Source organism: Plectropomus leopardus, chromosome 7 (genome assembly GCF_026936395.1).
Source record: "Plectropomus leopardus strain MGB_pleo_1.0 chromosome 7, ASM2693639v1, whole genome shotgun sequence".
Classification (NCBI taxonomy): domain Eukaryota; kingdom Metazoa; phylum Chordata; class Actinopteri; order Perciformes; family Serranidae; genus Plectropomus; species Plectropomus leopardus.
In genome coordinates, this window is record NC_142182.1 from 30257035 (window position 1) to 30281021 (window position 23987).

General features: G+C 39.8%; 1 protein-coding gene across 1 annotated transcript in view; it reads right to left on the reverse strand.

Moving 5' to 3' along the window:
- Positions 1-20409, reverse strand: part of LOC121950334 (LHFPL tetraspan subfamily member 3 protein-like) — a 32049-nt gene extending 11640 nt beyond the window's left edge. Inside the window, exon 1 of the mRNA XM_042496292.2 lies at positions 19132-20409. Coding sequence (XP_042352226.1) covers positions 19132-19558 — 427 coding nt within the window. The 5' untranslated portion in view covers positions 19559-20409. The remainder of the gene's footprint in view (positions 1-19131) is intronic.
- Positions 20410-23987: the final 3578 nt, after the last annotated feature.

Below are 23987 nucleotides of genomic sequence, written 5' to 3' on the forward strand. Positions count from 1 at the left end.
GGAGCAGAAGGCACGTTTTACTGGAGGGGACGCTATGTTGGGGACAGTGTGGGTTTCAGGAAGCCAAACAGTGGCTTGTATTCTGGGAGTGTCCAGTGATTAGACCTTTCTGGACAGAATTTCACAAAGCATTAAAAAACATACTCAAAATGAACTTGTATTTGCAATTTTCCACACTTTTCTTAGGACACGTTGGTTTTCAGGCAAAGCGCTCTGATAGATATATGTTTGGTATCCTAACCTCTGCCTCCAAAAAAGCGCTCACAAGGCATTGGTTACTTCCTGAACCCCCCACTATACAGGAGTGAATAGATAGTTATTATTTATTATTATTATTATTTTTCTTTCTTTCTTTCTTTTTTCTTTTCTTTTCTTTCTTTTTCTTTTTTCACTTTATTATTTTTTAATTGCAAATGCTGACCATTGCAATTGTACTAGTTTTTACTCTTATAAACCCATGAGGGTCGGGCACCTGGTGTGCAGCACACGAAAATAACAAAAATGGCATTTTATCGACCAACCAATGAATTGATCGATCAAAATGAACCACCGGAACAAATAATTGTCAGTTGTTGTCTTCGTGCTTATTATAAAAAACACTTACACTTTATTTTAAGTTTCCTTATTTAGCATTTATGAACAGTATATTGAGACTTAGTAAATGGTTTGCAACACACTATAATGTCAGCAGTTAGTAAACGTTTTTGTCAACAGCTGGGCCGATTACTCCTCCTCTGGACAACCATGAGAGAAGGCTGGTGCATAAACAGGTAATGTTGAACAATATAGTAGAGCACCAATAGTTGTAATAATATAAAGTTTTTATCAGAGAAGTTATAATGGCTTAAAATACTGTATTTTAAGAAACACTTAAAATAAATACATTATAGCTGCTTACAACTACATTATAATGTGTTGAGAAAATTTTTTTAAATGTTTATGTTCTGCTCAGGAAAGCTAAATATGGACGTAAAATGAAGTGCCCCCCCCCCAAAACAAACCAAAACATTATCTCATTATTTTGACATCTGCTGGCTTCACTGAATCGCAACGCACTGAAGCAAAACTTGATGCTGCAGTAATAAATGGTGTGCTCCAAATCCTGGCAACAGAAATAGCAGCACACCTGACAGAATGCAGCTGTCAGTCGGAGCAGAGACGAGATATTAACTGACGGCATTATCCTACCCTTTCAGCTTTGCCCTTCTCCCCGTCTCTCTCCTGCTCTCCCTGGAGAGGAGCAGCAGACAGGCGCGGAGAGAGGAGAGACCGATTATGAGGCAGAGAGAGGCGAGAGGTGGTGAGAGACAGAGCCCGTGTAGGGTGCCATGCCTGGGCCCTGTGTGTGGCCGCCAGCAAGTACCCAGCACCACGTTAACGTCACGAGCACTGGCTAACCATATGCCGGAGCCCCTCGGCGGAGCTATTCTCAGCATTTACTCGTTTCTGCCTTCGCCACACACCTCTCTGCGTTTGTCTTTTTCCCACTCTGGGACCTTGTCAACGGAAACCTGGACTGAGAAATGCTTGTTGGCTAACAGCAGCTTATGTAAGAGACTGTAGGTAGGGCAGATTAGGTGCGAAAGGCTCCACAGGAGAGTCTGAGGGCAGGCAGGCAGATGGTACAGAGCGGTATGATGGCAGTAGATTTGTCAGAAGCACATTGGCTCTTTCCCCCCCCCACAGAGATGACAAAATCCCATCGATACTGAAAGAATTCTGTTGCCACCAATAATCTCCATGTGTCATTTGCAAATCGGAGGTCCGATGTGACCTCCAAAGCAGAAGCTTGATTGGATTTGTGTCTTTGCAGACAAAGAAAAACAAATCTCATATACTGTATACTGCATTTGAAGGGTTTTATCTACCTCCATAGCATCTGGCCCATGTTTTACTATAACACCGTCAACGCAGCTGCATGCCCGAGCGTGCTTTCAGTGTTTCAGCATGTCATCAATTGCGCTGGGTGGCAGATGGAAATACACAGTTCTCTCCATCACTTACACATCTGCAGAACATCAAAGCAGCCATGAAACTGGATTCCCAATTTTTAACTCCCACAGTCCTTTGTGGATCCCATTTTCTCCTCTCTGGCTGTGACAAACTGAATTATGCATACACGCATCATCCCAAACTGCGCTATCTCACACTGCATATGGATCCACATCTACACACAGGCACAGACATGTATATCAGTAAACATGCCCCTTTTTGTGTAAAATATACACAGCAGCTTAAGTGCTGAGCATCATTTGTCACCTTCATAATGACACATCTTGGTGCTGGTGAATCAAAGAGTGTGCTCACTGAACTGTAAGCCTCGCTGGCGAATGAGCCCACGGCTGGCAGAGTGGCATTTAAGGTAAAAGTCAGCTCCAAAAAAAATAAAAATTGGCACAGACGCTCAGGGCTTTGAGTGTTTATCCCAGTGGGGCTCCCCATGAATATGTAAGTTTGCTTTAATACAATAGCTAACTTTAAACTCCCACAGGTGAAGCGGTGACCTGAATGTGGGCAAACTCTTCGGTTCAAAGTGTTGCTTGTGCCTTTTTATGTATCATTCATGAGATACAAAAAGACAGTAACGTTATTACTCACATCCAAACAGAACAAAATAACAGCTTGCCGTTGTTCTTCATTGGTTAGTAATGCGATCTGCTGCCCCTAAAGACACGGTTCATCCCTGACGCTTGTTGTCCGCGTTGCTGTTCTCAGCATTAAGCTGCAGGCAGAGAGAGACTCCTGCCAGTGCTGAGGCGCAGTGTGACCGTGTGGCTGGGTGCTCGGGATGACTCACGCTGCTGAGACTGGAGACAAGCAGCGCAAACACCACACTGTGGGAGAGAGCGAAATAGCCTAAAGTTTCGAGGACCAAACGGTTGGTTCTGCATGTTTTAACGGTTTGCCGACAATTTGCGTATATTTTACATTTTCAGCAGACTTTTTTTTAAAGCATGCTGGATGTTGGCGTTTCCTCAAGCACTTGAATGCACCAACAAGTAGGGTTTTCAAAAGCTCGCCTGCTCATGACTTCATTATAGTATCATGCAATGATTTAGGGGAAAATGCAGCAGGCTAAATTTTCACCGTGGCTCACTCAGTGTGTGGAGGCTCATGCACAGTTGCAATAACGTGTAGACACGTGTGTCCTAATACTTACAATATATATAAATCACAGCTTTTATTTCAGTCTTTTAAGGAGCATAAATGATGCTAAGAAACCCTGAACAGCATTAAAAATCACTGGATCACATGACTGAGGAACCTTAACGTATTAAAAATGTAGGTTTTGCCTACTGTTAGTTTATTAAATGACCAGTCAGTCAATGTAAGAGTGATTGCAAGCTCTATTCCTGCATTTTGAAGTTTGTTGGTTAACCACTGGATTGTACCGTTATATAAAGGTTGGGTGATTTCTTTCCCTGACAGACTAGCAGTAAAATGATATAGGCTACACTTTCATAGCCCTAAACCTTAGCTGAAGATTTTTTTTTGCCTCTAATGCATCCAAAATGATGTGTGGAAGCTAGAACGTCATAGTTTGATGCGTAAATCCACTGACCAAGTGTTGGTGTTTGATGACTTGGAAGTGAATGAGAATGTGTTGTATTCACCCATTTACACACACACACACACACACACACACACACACACACACACACACACACACACACACACACACACACACACACACACACACACACACACACAATCACAGTTTGTTGGCAGCTGATCTGCTATGCAAGGCAATTGCCTGGCTATTGGGAGCAATTTTTACAATATAGTCAGGTTACAAGTGATGTGCATCTGGGATTAAATGTGATTATCTGCCACAATGCAAAAAGGATTTCAGTTCGTAGTTTGAGCCTGTGAAAGTTTGAATTCTTTCATCTTGCTCTGTTACCAAGGGAGCCTTGTCTTTTGGTTTGATCCTCAACTCAACATGCTTCACGCTCTGTAGGCTCCCCAGTTATTTCTGGTATTCTGCCATTTGCATTTTACACGCTATGTATTATGTAGGCTTCCATAATCATGAGGATGTTCCAGTCTCTGATTGGTCCTCCTCATATAATTCTCAGAACTCAAAAAGGAAATTTTGGTCCCCAGTTCACCTAGAGAGCTACCTCTGCAAGTAGAAGTGTAGTCAAATGACAAGGCTGTAGAATGAGACTAATTAATCTAATCTTTCAGTCCAGACTAATGAAGTGCAGGCAGCATCAACCCCCTCCCTCTTCACGCTGGACAATCAAGACTTCTCTCTGGCTCCAGAAATGAGACAATGAGTACCAAAGAATGACGACTTAAGACTATGACAATGATATGACATAATTGCATCCAGACAAATGGGCCAATTAAGAGTGTATGATCTATATAGGAGGAGTAAATGGAGTGTGAAAATGTGTCACCACTTAAGTCTGCTCCATGGCCCAGGTCTACTGGCTCGAGGAGAACAAAGGAAAAGGGTTAGAAATGTGGGGATAGTGCAGTTTTATGAGTGTTATAATGTATTTATGTGGCTATATTAGAAAAAAAATATGATAAATATATCATTTCATATTTTCACACAATATGGACTTGAGATGAACATTTGTTTCAACAGCTGGCTGGACTCAAATTTAAGACAGCTCTCCAAAAAATATATATATTTCCGAAGTGTCAGGGATACAGCGGAAAGTGGAGCAAGAGAAACTTTAAAAACTGATTCCAGCTATCTCCCCCGGAAGATGAGGAACATGCGTCTTGAGATGAGCTGTCCACAGTCCAAATCTATTTCTGCTTCAGTTGCTGGCAAAACTCGGTGGTTTGCTGGAGGGGAGCAAGGAGCTTCTAGGCATCCTCTGTATCCCGCTCTGTCAACATCTTCAGCAGTTTTCTGCACAATGAGCACATAATGCCCACAGCTTACCTATCAATTTAATTCCAAGGATTAGAAGGAGCAAGACATGGCTTATTTCATCAAATCAACTCTGTTGCATACCAGGGCAAGTCTTGGAAGAAAACTTTTAAACTATCTTGCAATGCTGCAAATAATCTTCCCACATGAACACATACCATAGCATACCTGTAGGCTGCAGGAAGCGCTCTGACTTTTACAACAGGGAATAAAACTCGACAAGAAGGGAATCTTTAAAGATATAGTTTTGACAACAGCTTCAGAACAATCCAAAAAAAGAGACTGAGAAAAAAAAGACTTCTCTAACAGAAGCATGTGAAATATTTTTTAAACTAGTGATAAGCAGCGGACAGAAACGAAGTACATTTACTTAAGTACTGTACTTAAGTACAGTTTTTGAGTATCCGTACTCTACTTGAGTATTATTCTTTTTGGAACCTTATTACTTTGACTCCAGTACATTTCTTGAAGGCTGTTGTTACTCATTACATTTGCTTTGAAGTAAAGGTCGACTGATTATCGGCCTGGGGAAAAGTACTTTGAATACTAAAGTATTTTTTTAAAAGCAAGTACTCTAGTACTTTAACTCAAGTAATAATTTGACTCAGCAACTTTTACTTGAGTAATATTTGACCGGTAGTATCTTTACTTTGACTCAAGTAATAGAGTTGTGTACCTTGTGCATCACTGCTAGTGATTTACTAGAATGGGTTAAAAAGCTTTAACAATGTCTTAGTAGTGTGTAGACTGGTTGATCAACTTCCTGACTATAAAAAGCAGTCAGGAAGTGACAATAGCATCAGGAGCAGTAATATGGCCTCCAAAAAGAAAGGTTTTGACAGACCAACAGTAGCTGGAGCTGCTGGTCTAATGCTGCCTCAGTCAGTTTATTTGTTTGTGTTGTGTAACTTTGGTTAATGCAAACTAACCCTTTAAAACAGGAAAGTCACATAATAACACAAACTAACTGATCAGTTAGATCAGCAGCTCCAGAGAGCTTAAATCTTTTAAGAGAATTAAATTTCTCAGTAGATTCTGGTGGCTTTGAAGAGCGTGATAGAAATGCCTCAGCACTGAGGTGAAAGTTAATATAACGTTCACCTGATTTTTTGACGTGGGGCTTTTTGAGGTGGCTAAAACACGTTTTGTTGCCATCTTCTACAGTACATAACTTCCGTTGTGGTGCTCCTGCCTGCTTCTCCAAACGTGCCTACCGTCATATCTCTCCTGTTATACACTGACACACTACCAAATCCGACACGCTGGTCTCACTTAAAATAATCTTGGAAATAGGTTGCCTTGAGAAAGGAAAGTAAATGTAACTATAATTCTTAATTTATGTTTACCTGTATCCAAATATTAAATTCACTTGAAATGTATCTGTATCGACTTTGTGAAGTTGTTGCAACTTAAAAATGACCTTTTTCTTTTTGAGTGTGAGCAGCTTCAGTAAACCAAGTTCATCTGACTTAACTTGATCATGACAAAGAGGATTTTGCCAATCATGAAATTATGAGATGTGGATGCTGTTTTCTTAACATGTTTAAGAAAATACAAATATGATTGACTAGTTTGCCATGAGCAGTGTACAAATATATATCACAGTAAAGTTGGTTTACTGAAGTTTCTGAAACTTAGAAGGATTGATTTCATTGCAACAGCTTCACAAAATTAAGTAAATATAAATACCTTTTAGAAGTAAACTTAACAGTTAGTTATAAAGTAAACATGGTTTAAGATTAATAATTATCTGTTCTTTTATTTTTTAAGGCAGCCGGTCTCCTAGATTATTTCAAGTAAGATCAACAGTACCTCATACAACCCTAATTAAATAGATCCAAACTGTCCCTTCAAGCTAACCTATCTATATCTGTCTACATCACTGTCTCATTGGAGTTAATGGTCAATGACTTGTTATCGTTAAAAGCTGTTTTTATAAAATGGCTAAATGGTGTTTCAAAGAGTGTGTGTGCTCTTAATGTCCACACAGATCATCCGGTGAGACGGCGCCTCATTATTACACATTGATTGAAGGAGGTTTTAGAGAGCAGAACAGGCTGCCAGTGTCTTCAGGTGAAGCAGGACAGGCAGCAGGAGGGACACACTGTGCTCTGAAATTATTGAGGGACTCCACTCAAGTGATACAAGGTTGACACAAGAGTGAGACATGTGCCTCTTCAGTAAATGGAGCACTTCAGGTTAAAGCAGAGGTGGGGATGCAGAGTTACAGCGTGGAGGAGGGGGGGTGAATCGAGGGAGGAGTGCAGCGTAAACCGCAGTGAGCAGGCCGGGGTGGAGGGTTTATGTAACAGGTCCAGATGCAGCCCGTACCTCCACAGAGGATAAAGATTATTGGCAAGGGCAATGGGGATCAAAAGAGACCGTTTGAATTCTCGGTGAAAATACTGACTTGGCCACCGATTCAGGGACGATGGAAGCAAACAGCCTCGGCTCAGACGGTGCTCCATCAGCCAACAGTTAACATTAGGAGTATTCACTGGGGACAGTCTGCGGGCTGCAGCAGAGCACCAGCCATAAATGATGTAGTTAAATTGTTTTTAACAGCATTTCCAGTGAAAATGACTCATTTTAAGAATAATAATTGAAATGATAATTTTCATAAATGGTCCCTCCAGCCACTGCTTTCTAACATAGCATTGCTTAGGGGCTAGAATGACTACTGCAGCTATAACAGAAATGATTATATTCAGTGGCAGAATGAAACTAACTTCAGTACAAATTCGAGGTACTATTACTAAACTCGAGTCTTTTAATCTCATTACACTTTCTACCCCTACTCCACTACAGAGGGAAATACTGTACTTTTTACTCCACTGCAATTATTTGATAACTTAAGTCACTAGTTACTGTATAAATCAAAGTTTTGCACACAAACCATATGAAAATACTAAAGTACAGCTGAAATGGTAAGTGGATTGATCAGAAAATTAATTAGCAACTACTTTGATAATCATTAAGCAATTCCTCATGCAAAAACATTTGAATGGTTCCAGCTTCTCAAATATGAAGACCCGAGGTATTGCTCTGGAGTGTAAAACTGTATCAACTGGAAATACTCAAGTACTATACAATAATGAGGCACTGCACTACTGTAGAAACAATGTAGTAGACTCTGTGAAAGAAGACCTGCTTTGTTTGTAGACATACTTTCTAAGGTAATGAAAAAACAGCAATTCTTAATTTCAGGGTTATTATAAACTAATGTCGTTAGAAATATGATACCTTTTCTGCCAATATATCCCCCTAAATACCACACACTGGACCTTTAAGTTCGCACCACTGCGCAGCTACACGCATCACACCCTATTATTTGCTTTACTGACGCTACAGCACTGAAAGTTTTTTTTTTTTTTCATGGGTCACAGTGTCCTTGCTGTCCCACCTCATCCCTCCCCCTGTGGAATAAATCAGCAGCCTCCGTCCCCAGCCTCTGGCCTGAGCCAGGCCACTTCTGAGATCACAAGGATTAAGTCAAATCTATAGTCCCCACCGCCTTCAGAGACACAAAACACAGGGGACTGATGATGGAGACTTGGCTGGTGTTTAGAGTTTATATTCCACAGCGCTACATCTAAACTCACAAAGTGCAGCTAATTAATCACTATTGATTTGTTTGGCTTGATGTACAAAAACATTTTGGGGTTCTTAGATTAAAACCAACTGTTCTGCATTTACAAATATGCAAAACAGCAGCACATGGCCATCCCTGTGAATCTCTTCCAGTCTGTAATTACCGGGAAGAAACTCATGCACAGTACATTCATGTAAATTGCATGTGAATGTAATATGATGTTGTGTAAAAATCCATCACCCGTCCTTCTCTGCTGTCCACCATCATAGTTTCCTAATGCCTCCCGCCGGCTTTAATTAGACGGTTCAACTAGCTGTATGTGTTTCTAATTACAAAGACTCAGGAGTGGAAAGCTGTAAATGCAGAGGTGATTTGACAACAGGTTAACTGGATAGATGTGAAGAAAACTAGCAAGAAAGTAGGATTGATTGTTCCTCATTGTGAGATTGTAAATGAAAACAGTTCAAATAGGAGAGACAGGTTGAAAGACGCAGACAGAAAAAGAGCTAAGGAGAGTCACGGTGGCGAGTTTGCTCTCTAAATTATCTCCATCTTGTACTTGGATGTTGAGCCGCCTGCTGCGAAGGTGCCACTTGTGGATTAGTGCACAAGGCGGTGTTGTGCATCCAGTTGATTTGATTGAAAAAAGGTTGTGGGTCAGCACATTCGGTTTCGGCGCTGCCCTGAAAAGTCCCGGTGAGAATACAGATTGGCTCTGCAATTATCCCGAACCAGTTGTCATCACGTCTCTTTATCGCCTGACTGTCACTGTTGTGTAACCCCAGACTACCAGCATGGATTTCAGCCAAAGATTTCTGAAGCATATTTAGGATTTAAGAGCAGTTCCACAGTTTTTCTTTTGCTTCAAAATCTCTCAGGTCTTGTTTGTTTTGTTTCTTACATCAATATGAGCCCATTTCTCATACTCTTATAGACACAAAGAGGAAACTTTTTTTGTTTTTTACTGGTATTTCATAGTTAAAAGCCCTGATGCACTGTGCTGTTGTAACAGCAGACAGCACTCTCCCGTGTTGTTTCACTATCTTGATGCTACACAAATCTGCCCCACTGGGTATCTGACTTGATGTGCTGTAGAGAGACATTACTCCTCTCTGTGTAGCTGCAGCAGCACAACTGACTGGACGCATCAGACTGTTTCTAACATGATGATGGTAGCCGCCAGCCCCCAAACTGTCACAGGCTGCTGTAAAATAACAAAAAGGTCCAAGGTAAGATTAACCTCCTGTCAAGTTTGGACATTCCAGTGTAGCATTTGTGAAAGTTTCAGGTTAGTCAACTGCACATTCTTGCAATTGGATAAATTTAGACTACCCACACTGTAGACAGAGGAGGAGCGCACCTGGAGCAGTTTTAGGGTCAGTGGAGATTAGAGGCTCAGTCCTTAAACCTTTGAATGGGGCTAGATGTATCAATGCATGTGTGCTAAATATTGACTTGTGTCGGTGCGTCCCTCTTAAATCTTTGTCTGAGATGAAGTGTGAGGTTATTTTTATGCCTACTGGAAGTGAATTTATGCTTCCTAGACGAGCAAAGGTATGACACTCCCCCTGTGATAGGATAGTACATATTGCCCTCATTGCTTGGTTTGGTAAATGTTTTTATGTTTTTTTGCAAATTTGCCTACTGGACTGCATTCATGATTGCTAAGAAACACCTGTCAGTATAAGACAGTCCATTACAACAGCACTGCAGTACAATTCATGTTTGGCAGGGGGCGGCGTCAACAGCAAGCCTAGTTTATCCAACCTCAACTGTCTTAATCACATTAACATAGGTACGATATTTTATCATGAATTTAACATAGATAAGAAACTGAAGAGCGTACTGAGGTTAAACTCTAAATAAATGACAGATTCTTTGTTTGCAGGGAAAGCATGTTTAACATAGCCTATATATGTGTGTGTGTGTGTGTGTGTGTGTGTGTGTGTGTTTCCACAAAGGAGTGACTTTGTTGGGACAGCATGAGTGTTTGCAACCCTGTAAAATGTGAAATTATTTTATGTCTAGATTTTAACATTCATGTACAATTTCAAATTTGCATAGGCATTCTTACCCTAAGGCTCAAAGATTTTAGAGCGATGGACACAAAGCATCCACATAAAGTGGAAGACTGACTGACTAAGGTTACGCTGAACAGCGTGGGAATAAATTATGATATAATGAAGTTGTGGAGATTTCCCCCTAATGGCCTGAATTACTAGATTTGTAACTTATCATTCTTTTATTTACTTTTCTTTTCTTTTTTTTGTAGAAAGTAAGTCATAGAAGAGTCTGAAAAGTCTCTAAGTCCAGCGAGAAAGTTGCCAAGTTGGCAACACTGTATGAGAGGGGCAGGGACAGCTATGCTTGCCAAAAAAAAGATGAGTTGGTTGTATTAGTTCATAATTCATATTTATATTAAATATTTGGCAGTAAAAGAAAGACCTGTGGCTAAAACAAACCCACCCGTGTGTGTGGCCTAATAGTCAGGCCTGAACATATGATGATGGTGCATACTTATGATGACACCACAGTGATGCCACAGGTAATTTATTGATCAGATTGAAGTGTAATTTAAAAATTGGTAGACCTGCCAGAGTAAAAGCTCCTCAATATATATATATTTTTAACTGAAAATGCCATTTGACAGTGTTGATCAGTCACTGATTTATTTCTCCCATTAGTCATCCTCTTGACATTATTCCCATGACATTGCTTTCTAAAATTATTAATATGAAGAATATTCATTCAGCAGCTTTAAGAAGTGGAGATGTGGTGACATTTTGTACAAACTACCAGCTAATGCAGTGAAGGGAAGTTCTTGTGTTTTGTCCTTCAAAGTACTTTACAAAGTCAACCCAAATTGAAGTGAACTGTACTATGGATAAATAATAATTCACTGGCATTGATGTGAACCCAAATCTTCAGGGTAAACAAAGTCGAGTTGGGTACAACTTTGATGTGTCGTTATGAGTTCAATTGAGTGAACTCAGTTAAAATGCAGAAGGTCATTCAAGAACAAATGACAAAAAGCTTCAAAGGGCAGTCAAAGATGAAAAATGAATTTGTTAAAAGTTAATATAGTTACGTTTGGGGGGTAATAATGTAGTTTAGTACTTTGAGATCAATGCAATTTTGGACAAATCTTAACAGCACCTCATCAAATTAAACACTTTTGTGCATTTCAATAGAGATGTGTTTGATTTATATGCAAATTCTTTTGCTGTAATGTCATTTTGTTTTGCACTGGAAACTTGAAGTTGTGATTCAACAAAGAAAAGTCAAAAAAGTTAATCAAGCCCTGCGTGGATGGTCATGTATTAGCATGCAGACAAAGCAAAGGATGTGCATCTATACTGTCTCCCTAAAAAATGAATGGGTGAAGCATAAACATACAGGCAGGAAGCAAAGCAACTTGCAAAAGTAACAGAATCAGCCTTTTTCTCAGTCAAGCACTAATCTGCTTTTAACGGCCTGATAGGTATCCAGACCAAAGTGCTCATTTACAGCATTAATCTGGAGAGCTGGAGCACACAGGTCTGGTCCTGCTGCAGTGGAAAGTGCAGCTCTGCGACGGCTGCTCTCATGCCGAGCTCCACCTCTGCATTTAACTAAGCTGTAATGCTCCTTTCAAACAAGCCTCTTTTAAAAGACCTAATGGGAGCGAGAGCCACAGAGAAACACAGATACATACAGAGAAAGAACGAGGTGACCCAAAGTACCAGCATGTCTTCTCTGAGCTCTGTTTTCTGATTTGTTTACTGTCCATCTGTCTTCAGACCTCATACTACTCTCACATATGTTGTCTCCCTGTTCTTTTTTCGCAGTATTGCCATCTCTGCTTCCCCTTTATCTTCCTTTCTCACGTCTGTCGGGCACTACAGGTTTAAGGTTTTGATGTGTTGATCCCTCTTGTTTGATCTTTATCCACCTTTATCTTAAGTAGATTTCAAGTGAAGGCACTCATATATTTCGTATAAATACACTGAAAAGAATATAGTGGAACTGAAGAGACGTACCAGACAGCCACAAGTGCCTTCTATACTGTATGCATGCAGTTTGTATGTACTGAGAGCATACTTGTAGCTCATATCACCAGATTATTCAAAGGTCTTTTTTCAAGCTGCTGTCATGCTCTGTTTATATCTACAAAAAGTAACGCACCACAATATAACATGTGATCATACGCTAGGGATTTGTGTATAACCCAAGTATTCGGGAAGGCTGCAATCAAGTGACAAATGCCCTGACGGGTGTAAAGAGGCAAGTAGACCAAATAGCTATGTAAGAAGGCAGGCTGAGGTGGTTAATGGGTCAAACAAACACAGGACTTTCCCCCACGAGATCAATGTTTAGAAAGGTGTGAGCTTTGGGTGAACTTTTAGTTATTTTAAGGGAAGCCATCAGCATGTTTCTTTTCCTGAAGACAACCGACATAGCTTTTCTTGCCTAAACCTTACCTACATAACTTCACATTAAGTAGCTGATGTCATTTATAACGCGCTAATTTGTTAGATATCATGCGTACCGTTATATAAGGTTACATTGCAGTGGTGAGGTTAGAAGTTGCATGTTGTAATATGGTTGAGAACTAAAACAGTTCAGTAGTTAACAGAAAAAAATGTTTTTTGCTTTTCAATTGTGAGGATTTGCTTTTTTCTCACTTTGTCTTATGTGATAGTAAACACTTTTACTTTTTGTTTGTTTGTTTTACTGTTGGTTGGACAAAGCAAGTAATGTAAAGACATCACCTTAGACACAATCTTCTCACAAACCATGTCGATTAATTTATCAAACTGATGAATCTTGTATATAATGAAATAAAGCATGAAACCCTCACACTATAAAAAAAAGTCCAATTTTAGAAAACGATGTCATGTGCCATAACAAAAAGTACGGTCATTTTTGGCACAAACAGCCATCAGAAATAGACTTGTCTGTCGGACATTGGAGCTGGATCCCTCCTCAGTTGCTCTTCCTCAAGAGTGTGTTCATATGCTGTGAGGGTCCACAGTGTGCCTTTATATTGTCAAGCCCTCTTAAGCTTATTGGAGTTTGTGATATTGGACTTTAAGATTGAATTGAATTAAACTGAACTTGTACAGGCCAAAAGATTTATTGGTTTTGAGCAACAACAACAAAAAAGTTCTCCATGAGTTAACCTGCAGTTTTTCATAATTAAAATTTAAAGTCGGAAAAACAGTTCCTTGCTCGTGTAATCATATTTACATAATCATATTGCCATGAGTATCTCATCAGACAGATATTCATATGTTCAATTTTACCATAGCTTATTATCAGAGGACACCCTGCAGATGCTGCAGAAAGCCGAGGCTTGTGCACAATCTCAAAAGTCATCCCTAATGTATTAACTGACATCAACAAAGATTCAGAGTTTCCAAATGCATTTTTTATCATTTAGCACCCCTTTGAACTCTAAAGCAAATCTTTTATCTCAGGGATAAAAACAACATCTACACAACCAGGCCCACACTAACAGAGCACAGCAAAACAAAAAAAAAGAAAAAAATAGACATCTGACCCCAAAGTAAATGCAGTCCTTTGAAAACCTGCCTGTGTCTCTCCAAATAAGCCACCCTCGGTCTGCACATTTGTTCTGCTGACTTTACAAAGCTCACGTCTTGCTTATTCACAGGTATGACTCATGTGTTGTTGAGAAGAAACAAAATCTAATCAAATATAGAAAAAGGTTGGCAGTCGGCATTACAGCGTACATAGACGGGGTATGAAATGGCAGAGTAATTATCGTTGACCTCACAGTTCTTAGTTAATTGGCGTGCAGACCCCTGAAGGACTGCAGCTATGGAACAGGAAAAACGGGGAGAGCAGCGGGCAGCAGTGGTTATGAAGAGAAAGGAAGGGGAAAGAGGAGTTGAAGAAAAGAAAAGGTATGGAAAGAGAGTGCAATCGCGGATACGGTGAGGTCAAAATGAGCAAGTTAAAGGAGCTGAGATGCACAGAAGGGTGAAATTGTGTGGAGGTAACAGAAAGAGATAAGGTAAAGGAGCTTGTGCATCATGCATCTTGCTGTGCTCAGCTCGGCGGAAAAAAAGCACGCACTTACATCTGCATGCTGTGGACTTGAGCAGATGCACAGACAGAAATAGCTCTGAGAGGTAAAAGAAGGATACGAGTCCATCTAGGGCAGGATGGACGCAGGAGCATTTCTGCACTCAACTTTGTTTGGCTGTGGTAGACGTTTTCAGAGTTCTAATGTGTCCTGGTGGTTTGATTTCTCATCAAACATTCAGCCTTTCTTTTTTAAACCTGGGCTTCACAGACAGCTCTTCCTGGAGATGATGTGTGTGTGCTCTCATCGGCTGATTCGCCTGAGACAATCTCTGTGTAACGGTGTGAATTTGTTATATGTTGTTAGGTGTTTATCCACAACCTTCTGACCGCAGCCCAAGGGGATTTGTGGAAGCTGCTGCCAGTGTGCTATACTCTATATCACTTAAATTGCGTATACATGGCCAACACATACAGTGTGACCTTGATATTGAGTTAGCGTGTGTGAATTGCCCTTTTACTCAATGAGGCGTGGTGTTGTTGCGTGCTGTTTTTCCATATCATGTCATTCGGCAACAAAGATGAGGAAAAACTATAAAGTGTAGCCAACAGTGAAAACATGCACTGGCATTTTTTTTAGAGTTTGTTCTATTTTGCTTCTTTAACATGTCCCCTTTCTGGCTAAAAAACATTAAAAAAACACATTTAGGTTTATTTTATTTCAGATTTCTGTTCTGAAAATATACGCAAATGTAGCATTATTAATTAGACAATGCCTAGTTTGCATATTTAACATAAGATTTCAGAAAACTAGTAATACAAAAAAATAATTGTGTAATGGTGTGTGTCTTATTTTTGGTCTAAAAATGTATGGAACATTATAATGCATATGTTTAGAAGCTGTTCTCTCAAAAAGAGGTTTTCCTTATACTCTGAGCCAACAATCTGAGCTCCAGTGGTGCTTGCATACATCAGACTTTCCATTAATATTTCTATGTATATTGTGAAGGTTTTTACATATATTATTCATAGCCTGATTTGTATAACATTTTAATCCTAAAAACATAACAATAGTTTTCATAAGTTTTTATGGCTGTTGCAAGTGTTTTCTGAATTATTGAGAGATAAAAAGAGATATCCAAAATCCCATCAGTGAAAAACTTACACTCTAATGTGGCAACAAAGGGCAACAAGAGTTTTGAGCCTGGCTTTATCCATTGTTCAGATTTCTGTTCTTGAAATGTATTCAAACTAGTGCATATTTTATTAGATAATGGCTCAATTGCATATTTAAATATACGTTATCAAAAAACTTGTTATATAGAAAATGATTGTCTTATTACAAGTAATCAAATTGGGAAGTTTCACTGTGGTATCTATTAGTTAAAAATGTAACCCCATTCACCTGTGCTGTCTCTTGAAATGGGAAAACAAAACTGGCGCTGGTTAGCATGAGATGAGATGTGGCAATAGTAAATAAAGGAAAAGAGAGCAATACAGAAACAAGACAGTGGTTTCCCACTCTGTTTTCCTGTTTCTCTTGTACACACAGACACACACACACACACACACACACACACACACACACACACACACACACACACACACACACACACACATTCTGGCCATTTATCACTATCAAATTGATGATTTGTATCTCCTCATCAAAACATCAGCTGACAGTAAGGGGCCCATTACAGATGCCAGTGGGCCACCTGTCCTCCACAGGGCTAGTAAGCGAAGGCAGCGTGAGTTTAACCTTCAGCTAAAGCGTAATGAAGTTTGACAGTGCTAAGCAGCCATGCTTCCTCATTAGGCATCCCAGTGCCAGCTTGCCGTGGTCAGGGTCTCTCCTCTTGGCTTTCTCTTTCATCTCTTAGCTGCAGAAGCACAAAGCCCGGCGGTCTCCTCATTAAACAGGCTTATTGCATTAATTCAGCCCAACATAACACACTGAGCTGGAGCTTTTCCAAATAATCCCCCTCCCTCATTTCTGTTTGTTGCGAACAGGAAGCCGGCTGCTTCGACCACTGGCTTCAACTGAGTAGACTGATGTTGGGAATGTTTGGACTCCTTTCAGATGATGAAGGCCTCCGCTCACGCTGCATGACATTAGCTCACAGTTACAGTGACAAAATGCTGCCAGCAGCTGAACCGCTGACCTGGACAACATTTAAACACCCCTCAACACCCTCACCATACAAACACACTCACACACACACACCTGTTAGCTGAGGATAGACTGCAGAAAGACCCTTCACATTAGATTTGGCTGCATTGAAGATTTCAGAGGGGAGGCAAGGGACAACCCCTTCAGTATTAAGAACATGTGCATTTGTCCCCCTCAATAAAAAACATGAACACAGTGGAGGGCATTTACTTTGACACAATTAAAAAATGAAGTTGATGCAGAAAAGGCATAAATTAGTGCATATTAAATCACCAAAATTCAGCAAATAAAGCGTTTGATGCTCAAAATTTTCTGGCGGAGGACCCCCATGTGTGTATGTGTCTCATTAAAATTGCTGCATTTGTAAATTCTGCATTGCATCATCCAGTAACACTGCACCATCGTGAAAAGAGATGTGCACTCTTCAGAGGTGTTAGTTGCATTTTGGTTGTGGTGATGTATCAGGAGAAAGGGTAATAATGAAAATGGTGATAAACTGACCTCAAGGTAATGAAAAAAATAAAGCAAAGACTGGCTTGAGCCACAATACATGTCCCTGAATTGTAGTTTTTTGCATTTGAATTTTACTGGAAAAAAAAACTAAAAATGATGATGTGATTGTTAATGGGGTCTGTACCAAACAAGCATTTTCGCTTCCACCCAGATCATGATTTGTAGGCTGGAGCATCTCTGTAGCACCACAATACTTCATTTCTAAATGCATGTTGTGACATGGTTTTACTTGTATCAAAAAGTCGCAGCTCCTGCAATTGTGATGAAATTTTGATCAGTTGTGCAGCCCTCATCTTAACTCATAGTATCTGCCAATACAGAGTACAGGTCTGAAGTCTTATTGGATAGAGAGGTAGATTTGATCTGTTCCTCACTGTGTTGATTAGGATCTTTTTCATGTAAGGTTAACATTAGACTGTGGACTGCATCATAACTGAATTTGAAAAATGATCATGACTGGGCAAATGACAGCAGAAAATATTTGACAAAGATATTAACAAAGCATTGGACCCTTTATGGCCAATACCTGATTAGCTTACAAAGGTCAGTACTGGGCCTAATTGCAGGTTCCTAATTGAAAGCTGCTGCCACTCCATAATGGACTGATGAGTTTTCTGATACGCATGCTGGTAGGTATTGTAGACATTAATGAATAAGGTTATAATTTTAATGAGAAAGCAAACTATAATCAAACATTACTTGGGGTTGTTATGACTGGTCACTTGAGACAAACAGAACTGTGGTTTCTAACAGTCCTTCAGGAAGCAGGGACCTCAGGAGTAACTAAGAGGCTCCAGACTGAAAGTTGAAACAGATTTGTATGTCTATAATGCAACTGTGGTAATATTGGCTTTTTGGGTTTGGATGAGAGCTTGTTATCTTTGGGCAGACGGCCAGTCACACCTACTTTCTTTGTCTCTGAAATGTTGTAAAATATGAAAACACCCAGTTTGAGACACTGAGACAATTACGATGTGAGATGCTTTTGTCTCTTTGTATTACAGTTTGCTTTAAATCAAATGTGTTCACTAATTGCGTGGGAGTGTTGTACAGAACAATTTTCCACAACAATGCAAACACAAGGCAGCAACTAACAGTTATTTATTGCACTGCATCCACTTTTCATAATGCTGTGATTTGTGGTGTTTATAGTGTGGTTTTGTTGTTTGGCTAAATGTTTTTTTTGTATTGTTGTATTTTGTGACACAGCTGACTTCTTCGGTCACAGGCAGAATGTCAGAATTTTTTCGGAAAATTAAGTAAAATCCCTAATGTTAGTGATGTTTCAAGATACAGATGTGTTGTTTACATCAGTAAAATACTGAGATAACAGGGTAGGTCTCACAGGATGTTATTTAGATATTGTAAAATACAGTGTGATGAGATGATTAACTCTTGTATATATATGTGAATACACCTGTAGCTTATACTGTTATTAAGTGACAGACTGACTGTAAATACACCAGCAATGTCCTCAGCCAGACTTCAGCACCATGAACAGCACTGTGTGTTCAGCAGTGTGGGCTGACAGCTCCAGGGGAGATCCTGGACAGCTTATCTTCACTTTGGCTGCTCATATTGACAGCTCATTTATCTAATCAACCCATCAGTCAAATTAAAATCCACCCCAGTTTAGGGGTTTTCCAAAACCTTAAGGAATGTTAAGGACCTTAATCATGTTAAGGACCCTAAAATAGAAAGAATGTAGGCCCCTTAGACAATTATCATGTCCCTAAGACCTTTTTTGTCCCCTTTCTTTCAGAAAATATATCCTGTCACAGTGTTAAGTGCAGCTATGAAGATAACTGTCACGTTTTTTATATGCCTTCACTGCATGTTGTGGATATAGCGACAGTGAACTATCCTCTAAGCCCCTTTCAAGGTCCCCTCCGCCCCTGCACCCCGCTATAGGAGGCTCTTAAAGACACTTACCTGATGCTGCTTGCATCCAGCCGCAGATCTTGTACACGGTGGAGGTGCTGAGCAGGAAGAAGAGACTGAAGCAGCCGATGCAGGTGACAACCAGCATCATGGACATGCCGATGAAGAAGGAGGCGGCCTTGAACGCGGTGGAGGGGATAGCGGCGAACTCAGTGAAGCTGCCCTGGCAGGCCAGCTCTCTGGAGATGCCGTCTCCGACGCAATAGTGAAAAAGGCCGAAGTAGCCGGCCTGCGGCGTATCCACGCCATCCCCAATCCAATAGGGCTGTGAGAAGATGGTCACGTTAACAATACCGAACAGGATAGTGAAGATGGCCCATAAAAGTCCGATGACACGGGAGTTGCGGACGTAATTGGTCTGGTACAATTTCGCAGCTTCTGCAGATGGTAGCATTGATGCGGCAGATCCAGGTATCATTTTATGCAATCCCGAAGACTAAATGAATGTTGCGATCTCTCCGAGCATAAAGCGAGGACTTGGCATTTATCGCACGAACCGTTTTTTTTTTTTTTTTTTTACAGAATCATCCCCCCAAAACAGCGAGAGCAAGCGGAGGATCTATACCCGTGCAACTGCAACACAGCAACATCTGTCAGGCGCGATCAAGTCATGACGTCGCATCCTAAAGCCAGGCGGTGAACCGAGTGAGGAGCGAAAGCAGAGAGCTTGAACCCTGGATATGAGCGAGAACTCTGACAACTCAGCGACTACAGCTGCAGAAAAAAGGCTCCTTCCCGCTTGCTCCGTCTAGCCGTCAGACGTGCACATCGCTGCCGCACTGTGTCGCTCACTGCTGCCCTTGGAAAACCTCAAAAAAACCTCCGAGTGAAATTTATTATTCACCCCGATCGCGGCTATACGCATACACGATGCGTGCAGCAAAAGCCCAAATAAAAACAGCAACAGCCTATAACAAACGGTTTGTGTTGTGTCTCTGAATGGGGTCGCATCCAATAACACATTAAAGGCCTGTACTTACAAATTAATGCAGCCAACCATAATAACCATTCACAAAATACGACGCCCCCCCTTCAGGGTCGTTAAACGGGAATTTATTCTCCGGTTTATGACAGCATCACCGGGCTGCCAGTGATGCTGGGAGTCAGAGAGGGAGGGGCACAGGCGCTACAGACGCAGAGGCAGCTCGTAATGTGCGTGTCTATTCGTGCAAACACACACCTTCTGGATAACGCTGCGTCAATGACCACAAAGCTGACGACATATCCTAAACATGCTGAAGGGGAAAAAAAACGGGCTGGAATGCGGTCAAAACAGGATAACAGCTTCCGCCTAAATCTGTGGCGAGTGGTCCTCATGTCAGTGTTACCTGCCGCGTTAAAGACGCAGCCAGCACCTCTCGGCTTCATAGCGCGCTGCTTTGATGCCAGGAGGTTATGTAACACTTCATGAAACTGCACATGTTGCCCTGGAAAGGAACAGACTGAATACACTGCACAGCACAAGCACTGAATAGACTTTTTTTTTTTTTTGCCTATAAGTAAATTAATGGGCACCGTCTATATCAATGTTTTATCAGAAATCCCAGTTCCAAAGTCATTAATCGTCTTTCTCAAGAGTGGAAGTCAAAAATAAATCATCATTTGAAGCAAATAATGCTTCTTCTGGCACATTTTCTACTTCTAGTAATAGTGGTTGTTCATTTGAGTAATGAATTTAGGCTACAAGTGCTCAGCCTATACAAAGGTTGCAAATAATGATTCTTTTTATTGCAGTGTCTGTCTTTTCAATTAATCGATTAGTTGTGTAGTCTATAAATTAAGTCAATTTGTTGTTTGGTCTATAAATTGCCAAAAAATGTGCAATATTATGTTCATCGTTTCCCAAAGCCAAAGAGTCCATGAATGTCTTGTTTTGTCCACAACCCAAAGATATTTAGTTTAATGTCACATAGGAGTGAAGAAACCAAAAATCTGTAACAAATTTTCCTGTAAAATTATAGTAACCCATGGCAGCTGTGTTGCCAGCATCCTCCTGTCATCTTACAGTGTCACTACTGTAAATGACTTCAATAATATAATACAGTTAAATTTATTAAAGTATTCTACGGTAGAATATGAGGGTCGCAGTGTAGTATTGGCACCAAAACGCATAAAGATCCACAGTTTTTTTTCCTCTCAAAAAACTACATTATTGTTAAAATTTTTGCAATATTTTTGTAGCAATTTGTTACAGTGATATTCACATCTAAGTAGCTCAAATCAGAAAACTAAATACTCAAACTGATTAATCTATCACATAAATTGGTGATTAATTTAATAAATTATAACTAATTGATAAATCATTGCAGTTATAACCTACTGTTGCAATGGTTATACAAAAGAATATAAAGTAGCTTGCATAAACCATTTACTAAATCTGACTTAGATCTTATTGCAATGCAACCAAAAGAGGTCATCAAAGATTAAAGACATTTTAATAAAAATATCACCCTTAACTCATCATATTATGAGCAATTAACAGTTTCTGACCTTAATCACATTTCAGAGAAAGCCTGTCCTCTGCAAGCACACCATTAAATGTACCCATCACAGACTTTGAGTTCTGCTTGTGAAACAAACGAGAAATTTTCCTCCAAACCTTTTTGAGCAGTGCCATTATAACTGATTATGACTATAATGATTTATGCCTTAAATCCTCATTATTTCAGCATTATCAGTCTGTGGTGTTATTTCTGTGTTAGATGCATTGTGCTTAATTTGTCCCCTTGATGGCTACTCTGCCTGATGCCAGTTGCTCATGGATTAGCGCTCAGAGGATTTACTGTTAGAGTTCAAGGCTGATTTTTGAAAGCACAGATGGATTAGAGTCCATTCATCAGAGTGAGAAGAGGCAGTAAGTTCATGACAGCAGTGCTGTCGCTACACTGAAATATCTGTTTCATAATTTGGTTTACTTCTAAAAATGCAAAATACATGCAACCCTGTAGATGAAGAGCAGCAAACAATGAAACATCATCATTCATATATGATACAACACAAATGTATGAGCACAACCTAGATGTATGTAGGCTATTGATACCAGATATATCGAATAATTGAATCATTCTGATGTTTGTGTTTTGGTAAATATTATATTTAAATGATGTATGATGAGATGATGTACATCTGCATTGGTGTTTGAGATAAAAGGCAGCATAATGAGGCTCTGACATTTCAGTTTTTACATATTTAATTAGAGAAAAAAAGAAAACTTACACTATCTAATACAATCCAAAACAATAGCTCTTTTATGACTCATATGTTCTGATTTGTTGGTCAGACAGGTGTTGATTCAGTACTGGTTATTTTAAGGCCATACAGTATGATGATGCTGTACTCAGTGGCGGAGTGTAACTAAGTATATTTACTCAAGTACTATTGTTCAGTTAAATTTTGAGTTACTTCTACTATACTTGTGTATTTCCATTTAATGCTACCTTATAATTCTACTCCACTACATTTCAGGAGACAGTACTTGTTACTCCATTGAATTTATATGATGACTTTCGTGACTTTACAGATTCTGATTATTAAAGCAAAATGCAAATTAACAAAGAAATTATGATGCATTATTGTGGATGGGACTGCCCACGTGGGCGTATTATGAGACAATGGGTCCCTGGACACATATTTGCAAAGGACCCCAACAACTCTCCTACATAGGAGCAAGACACACAGACTTCAGGCGTTTTTGTGTCTATTTGTGGTTGTAATGCATCTTTTTTGGTGGTAATTTTTTGTCTTTCTTTAGTTCTTTTGTGTGTCTTTGCCATCATTTTCTGTCTCTTTGTGGTTGTTTTGTATCTCTTTTTAGTTTGGGTCTCTTTAAAATAATTTTGTGTCTCATCTTATTTTGGTAATTTTGTTTCTCTTTGAGGTTATTTTACGTATTTTGGTCCTTTTGGGTTGCTTTGTATTCATTCTGTCTTTTGTGATTGTTTTGGGACTCCTGACATAATTTTGTGTCTTGTGGAAGTACACTAGTCTTGCTTAAGGTACATTTATGCCCCCTTTGTCCTGTTGTGTTGCTCTGTAGTCCTTTTGTGTCTCTTGTGATGTTTTGTGTCTCTTTGTAGTGGTTTGAGTCTCTTTGATGTAGATTTATGTCTTATTGGGGTAATTTTGTGTGTCTTCAAGGTATTTTTAAAAAATTTTTGGCCCCTATCCTGCAGTGGATAAAGTAGTTAAAGTAGTTAAACTACAAGCTTCAACATGAGTGATGCTAAGGCTGCACATTAATGCACCACCAGTGCTTTAATATACTGTATATTTTTCTGAAACAGGCTACTTTGCAAAATGAGTACTTTTACTCTTGGCTCTTTAGTTAGCCTATAATTTGATGCTAATACACAAGGACAGATAAGCGAACGAGCCTACCGGGTAGAGGCCCAGGAGCCTGAAGTGTAAGAGGCCATGGCCTTCACTTGCAAAATGCCACTCAAATTAACACATACTGACCAGAAAGAGACCCAAAATTACCCCCCCCCCCATTTACTTTGCAGACCCAAACGACGACAAAAACAACTACAAGAAGATACAAAAATTGCTAAAGTGATTACTGAAACAGCTTGACCTCTCACAGTTTATGACCACAATTTATGGATTTATGCATTTTAGATAAGGAAAAGAAATAATCTGCAGACTTCAAAGCAAATGTAACAAGCAACAAAAGCCTTCATAGAAATGTAGTTTAGTCAGAAGTACAATGTTTGTCTTCTAAATGTCATGGAGTCAAAGTAATATGGTCTCTAAGAATAAAAATAAAAACTCAAAGTACAGATACACAAAAACGGTATTATGCTGCCTTTATGTGCTCCTCGGAAATATCGAATTTACCGTATTTACGA